The sequence below is a fragment of the Tupaia chinensis genome, unplaced genomic scaffold, assembly GCF_000334495.1.
Source record: "Tupaia chinensis unplaced genomic scaffold, TupChi_1.0 Scaffold000602_1, whole genome shotgun sequence".
In the NCBI taxonomy this organism is placed as follows: Eukaryota; Metazoa; Chordata; class Mammalia; order Scandentia; family Tupaiidae; genus Tupaia; species Tupaia belangeri.
The window spans coordinates 198190-204287 of record NW_006160120.1 but is presented as its reverse complement, the minus strand read 5'-3'; the positions used below and the strand labels follow the sequence as shown (position 1 = coordinate 204287).

The 6098-nt window shown below is 51.2% G+C and overlaps 1 protein-coding gene across 1 annotated transcript in view; it reads right to left on the bottom strand.

The window, feature by feature from the left end:
- Window positions 1-1419: 1419 nt before the first annotated feature.
- The window catches only part of MMP9 (matrix metallopeptidase 9), a 7944-nt gene continuing 3265 nt past the window's right edge, over window positions 1420-6098 (bottom strand). The window contains 7 exon segments of the mRNA XM_006158536.3: window positions 1420-1727; window positions 3386-3489; window positions 3590-3740; window positions 4039-4178; window positions 4297-4479; window positions 4481-4544; window positions 5922-6077. Of these exon segments, the coding sequence (XP_006158598.2) occupies window positions 1609-1727; window positions 3386-3489; window positions 3590-3740; window positions 4039-4178; window positions 4297-4479; window positions 4481-4544; window positions 5922-6077 (917 nt within the window). The 3' untranslated portion in view covers window positions 1420-1608.

Below are 6098 nucleotides of genomic sequence, written 5' to 3'. Positions count from 1 at the left end.
ACACGTGCCCGGCGTGAGTTTTAAGCCACCGGGTCCGGGACACGAACCGCGGTCGACTACGTGGGAGTCCAGCGACATAGCCATTACGCTAACTGCTGGTTCCCAAAAAAAGGCTCAATAAATCTTTTGATGAATAAATAAATAGGTTGGCCATTTCCACCTCCTGTAAAATAATCATGTCCTGTCTTCCTAAAAGCAAGGATTGAATATGTTCACGTTTATGAAGGGCCTAGAACACTGCCTGGCACATAGCAAGTACCCAGCCAGTTAAATACATGCACGCATATGCTGTGGCTCAGAAGACCACACCCCAAAGTGAAGGGCTCAGAAGCAGTTCCTGCCTGACCTTCTCCTGGCCTCCTGTCTCTTGCCCCTTGTTCCCTCCCCCACCCAAGGCAAGCCACAAAACTAGAATTCTTCTTCCCCAAGACAAGCCCTAGAAACAAGAATCTCTTTTCCCTAGAACATGGCATAAAATGTAAAAACAATACACTTTCCCTGGTCTACCTGTGTAAGAGTTGACCATAAATAAATTCTCTGACCTAGGTCAAATAGGTGGCATAGTAGTTAAAGTGGCTGGATCGCACCTGGCTGACTGTGTGGTTTGAGTTTCAGACCTAGTGGCTTGAAAATACACTGGGTGTATGTGCGTGCAAGCCCAAAATCCCAAGAGGAGAATGGAGGAGAAGGGATTGTAGCATAACCAATCCCCGGGGGGGTCATTTCTCACTTTCTCTACTCTCTCTGGTGAGCACACATGCCCTATAGCAAACTAAAAAGGAAAAAAAAAAAGTGAATTCTCTGACCTACCTTATCTGATGTTAACTAATAAGACCCTCATTCCAGGTGTCCTGTCCCATTCTTAGGAGGAAGGAATGTCGCCCAGAAAAAAAAAAAAAAAATTTAAAGAGGCAGGTTTGCTGGGTTTCCTCACTTGGCCTATCCCCATTAGTGCATACCCTTCCTGTCCAATCACATTTCTACACATTTCTGCTTCGTCGAACCTAAGTATAACACCAGATAGCTTCCCTTGTATTTCTGTATCTTCATTCTGAAGGCTTCTGTGTACCTATGTATACATTAGATAAATCAGTGTGCCTTTTTAAACATTTTTTAAAATTTTATTTATTATTATCTTTTTAAATTTGCTGTAGGGCATGTGTACTCACCAGAAAGAGATAGCAAGCAAGCAAGAGAGACAGAGAAAGTGAGAAAGCAAGCCCCCAGGTCCAGGACTCAAACCGCAGTCAGCCATGTGGGAGTCCAGCACCTTAACCACCACATCACCTGCCCGTTCCACCTTTTATTTTACTGACCTGCTGATTCTCAGGCATTTTCAGCAAATCTCATCAGATGAATTCTTTTGCACATACATACATGCATGCTTACGTGCATACATACATACATAAAGCCTGCACCTCAAGGTTAGAGAATCCAACTTTATTAGAAACATTCCAACAAAAAGGAAAGGTGGGCAGGAAGGGCCCAGCCCACCCCTACGCCTCCCCATCCTCCAGAACCACCAGTTTGTATCCGGCAAACTGGCTCCTTCGCATTGGACAGTCCCCATGGGGACCCGCACTGCACTGTCGGAGCCGGTTGGGAGTTCTACTCCTCAGGGCACTGCAGAATATCAGAAGACACGTAGCCTACTTGGTCCACCTGGTTCACCTCCTCCCGGGAACTTACACGCCAGTAGAATCGATCTTGGCAGAAGTAGGCTTTCTCTGCAAGGGACAGGCAGACACAGAGAGAAGTGTTAAGCCTTTTCACATACACAGACAGAAACTGGACCCAGACCAAGGGCCTGCAGGTGGTATGGTGGTTAAGGGCGCTGGACTCCCACATGGCGACCATGGTTCGAGTCTCCGACCTGGTGGCTTGCTCTCTCACTTTCCCTCTCGCTCTCTGGTCAAAATTAAAATAAATAAATAAATAAATAAATAAAGTTAAATAAAAATAATTCTGAAAAAAGAAACCAGAGCCAGACCTTTACAACCACCCCTCCTACCCCTTCTAGATGTGTGCAGGGTTTTGACATGCCACTCTCTCTCCCTCTGTTCTCCCTGTAAGCTGCTCGAGGGCACAGACTTCAGACTTCGATGCCCGAAGCACTGGTAGAGTACACGGTAGGTACTCCATACACATTCTGTGAATGAACTAACGAATGAGTGGATGACCTGTCTTGATTATCAGAACTTCTCATTCACCACTCATTCATTCGATAAATCCATTCATTCAGTCAACAAGTATTTATTGACCACCTACTATGCGATTTATTCAAAGCACTAAAGATACAGGAGGGAAACAAATGCAGGCATAGTCTTAATTCTTTTGAAGCTTACACCGTAGTGGAGCAAGACAGACAACTAATGAGAAAACATGTGCATCTCCTGTATAATGAGATGGATTTTGAAAATGTACAGTCTTTGGAGAAAATAAAAGCAAGCGAGATAATGAGGGTCAGGGAAGGCCTCTCCAAAATGGTGGCCTTAGCATTAGGTCTGAAGGATGAGAGGAAGGCAGCCGGGTGACAGACAATCTGAGGGAAAAGCCTTTCAGTCAGAGGAACAACTGGCAGCAAAGGCCCTAAGCTAGGAATGACCTTGATCTGTTAGGAGCAGCCAGGGTGGGCGGAGCACAGTAAAAGGCTGGAGGAGCTGGGAGGAGCTGAGATCCCACCAGTGGGGAAGGGAGAGGGCAACTGGGTCAGATCAAGTGAGTTCCCTTGATCTTGAAATGGGTCTGGGGTCACCCCCAAGACCATCCTCCTCTACTCCTACCTCCTCTCAGATCTCTCGGAATACATTGAAAGGCATCGGACAATCAGTATGGCCTAGACTGGGATGTTTGCAAAGGAGGTGGCCAAACGTGAGTTTCAGGATGGACTTTGGTAGCAAAGTGGTCAGCTGACTGGGCGTGAGAGGTGAGAAAGAAAGCAGTATAACTCAGCTGTGATCCCCGTTACAGATGGGGACCAGGGGCTCTGAATGTAGACGTGACTTGCCCAAAGACACACAGCTAGGAATTGTCACCTCTCCCTGTATCCCTGCTGGCAGCACCCGGCCTGGCGCTTTACAGGCACTTGTGGATAGTAACTACTGCCTAACTGGGATGAGCTTCCTTGCACACCCGGTGGCCTGCACTGGAGTGGGAAGAGCTTCCAGCCCTGGAGGCAGGAAATCTAGTGCCCCAGCCAGCTCCTCTGCCTGACTTCCTGTATGACCTGGGTGTCTGCCTCTACAGGGATCTTATCTGTGCTGGGGCATAGGGCTGTCTCCTAGGGCTTTCTCCCCTGCCCTCTGAATCTGACCAATCACCAAGGCAGGAGCGCCAGGCGCGAGTTCTGTCACGAAGGGCCCCCTCTGCCGTCGGCAACCCTCACCTCGATACTGGAAGATGTCGTGCGTGTTCAAGGGCACCCCAGGGAACATCTGGTCCACGTGCGTGCTGCTCCCAGGATCCACCTTCTGCGTTTTCACGTCGAATCTGCAAGCAGCCGGCAAGGAGACAGGGGCTGAGCCTGCGGGCCGGCGAGCGGGACGATGGCGCCCGGACTCCCCCTGCCGGCGGCCGCGGTGGCTCTCACCTCCAAAAGTGCTCCTGGCTGAACAGCAGCACCTTACCCCCGCCACGCGGGAGGGCGCCGGTGACGTGGGCCACCTCGGAGCCCAGGCCCAGCTTGTCCAGACGCCTCGGGCCCAGCACTGACGCGCCTGTGTACACCCACACTTGGCGCCCTGCAGGGAGAAGGGTCGTGTCGGTCATGGGTGCGGAGGGGCCAGAAATTCTCCTTGAATGTGAGGACGGGGAACCCAGAGACCCCTCCTAGTCTGGCGTGCCCGCGGTCTCTGTCGTGCAAGGGCGTGGTGAGGAGGGGGACTGAAACTCAGTCCCCTTACATTTGCTGAATTGCATCAACCAGGAGGGGGCGCCCTTTCCCGACACAGGCAAGACATTCCTGGGTGTCCTCGGTCTCTGGTCCTCCCTGACTCGCGGGGATTAAGGGGGCGGCGGGAGGAGGAAGGGGGAACTAACCAGAGAAAAAGAAAATCTTCTTGGTGAGCGGCTCCTCAAAGGCAGAGTCCAGCTTGGCGGGCAGCGCGGGCCACGTGTCGGCGATACGGAAGGGGCCCTGCGGCCGACGCCCCCTGCCCTCTGAGAATCGCCAGTACCTCCTGAGAGCGTGGGAAAGGAAAGGCGGGTCACTGGACCCAGGGCCACGGGCCACGGGCAGGACGGTGGGCAGTTCCCTCCTCCAAGACCCCTTCGTCATCCAGAGCCCGGCCTCCTCACCCATCCTTGAAGACGAGCAGCTGGTTCCCAATCTCTGCGATGGCGTCGAAGATGTTCACGTTGCAGGCATCGTCTGCTGGACTCAGAGGTGCTGTGGGGGCCTCAGAAGGGCCAGCAGTGGGGGGTCCTGTGGGGCCAGCTGAGGGGGGGCCTGTGGGGCCCGCCGTGGGCCGCTCAGAGGGGCGGTTTTTTTTGCGGTGTAACCGTGGTAGTGGCTGGCGGCCGTGGGTCAGGTTTAGGGCCAGGACCTAAAAAGAGAGTCCTGATGAGACACCCCCCATTTCCGCATATCTCTATACCAGTGACATTTCTTGTTCTCCCAATGTCTACAGTGGGCAGGGCGCCCAGTACACCCCCTCACCCCCAGTACACACAGCTCCAGTGTAGACGTTGAAACCTGCATCCCCCAGTCTCAGGCTTCCATACACTCGGTTTTCATTCAAGCTGCATTTACGCAGTTCCTGGGCCAGGCCCTATGGACACCGGACAGGCAGGAATCCACCTTCCAGGCCAGTGGGAGCCAAGCGTTGGAGAGCTCACCCTGCGCCAAACTTAATGCTGAGAGCTTTATAAATGCCAGTTATCAGCTCATTAAATCTTTAAAGAAACGCTATGATGTAGGTTCTTTAATATCCCCATATTTTTTAATTTATTTAAATTTGACCAGAGAGGGACAGAGTGAGAGAGAGAGGGGGAAACTCAAAAAGCCGCCAGGTCTGAGACTTGAACCGCAGTCGGCCATGTGAGAGTCCAGCCCCCTTAACCACCACACCACCTGCTGATGCCAAGAATTATTTTATTTAACTTTACTTATCTAGTTTAATTTGATTAGAGAGGAACAGAGTGAGAGAGCAAGAGAGAGAGTGAGAAAGCAAGCTGCCAGGTCTAGAACTCGAACCACTCAAACCACGCCTGGCCATGTGGGAGTCCAGTGCCCTTAACCACCATGCCACCTGCTGGCCCCAATATCCTCATATTAAAAAAAAATAGATAAAGTTAAGTTAAAGAATATATATGTGTGTGTATATGTGTATACACATATTATATACATATACATATTAGACACACACTCACATACATGTATTGAGCACTTATATGGTGCTTACTACATGCCAGGCATCATTCTAAATCATTTAAACCTCGTAGTAACTCTGAGATAGGTACTGTTATTTACTCCCCTTTACAGATGAGGAAATCGAGGAGTGAGCTCCCATACCCGAAGTCATCTAGCTATGAAGTGGTTGAACTGGTTTTTGAAAAACCCTCTCTGGGACCAGCAGGTGGCGTGGTGGTTAAGGTGCTGGACACTCCCACATGGCTGACCAGGGTTCGAGTCCTGAATCTGGTGGCTTGCTTTCTCACTTCCTCTCTCTCTCATTCTCACCCTCTGTCTCTCTCTGCTCAAACTAAAAAATGAATGAATAAATAAAATAAATAATTATTTTTTTAAAAAGGAAAGAAAAACTCTCTCTCTCTCCTCCCCCCATCCCCCCGTTCTTTAGCACCATCTCTAAGCCTTGATAAGCGTGGACCCGGCAGCAATCGGTCCCTGTGTCCACCTCCCATCTCCCGTACTGAGGCAGAGCCACGCCCTTCCCTCTCCTTCACTCCGGCCCTGGCCTCACCGTAGAGATGCTGGATGCCCCTCACGTCGTCCTCGTGCAGGGGGGGTTCGTCGGTGAAGCGGTACATGGGGTACATAAGCGCCTCTGGCACGGACGAGTGGTCTAAGCCCAGCGCGTGGCCGAACTCATGAGCCGCCACAAGGAACAGGCTGGATCCTAGAGGGAGGAGGGAGCCTG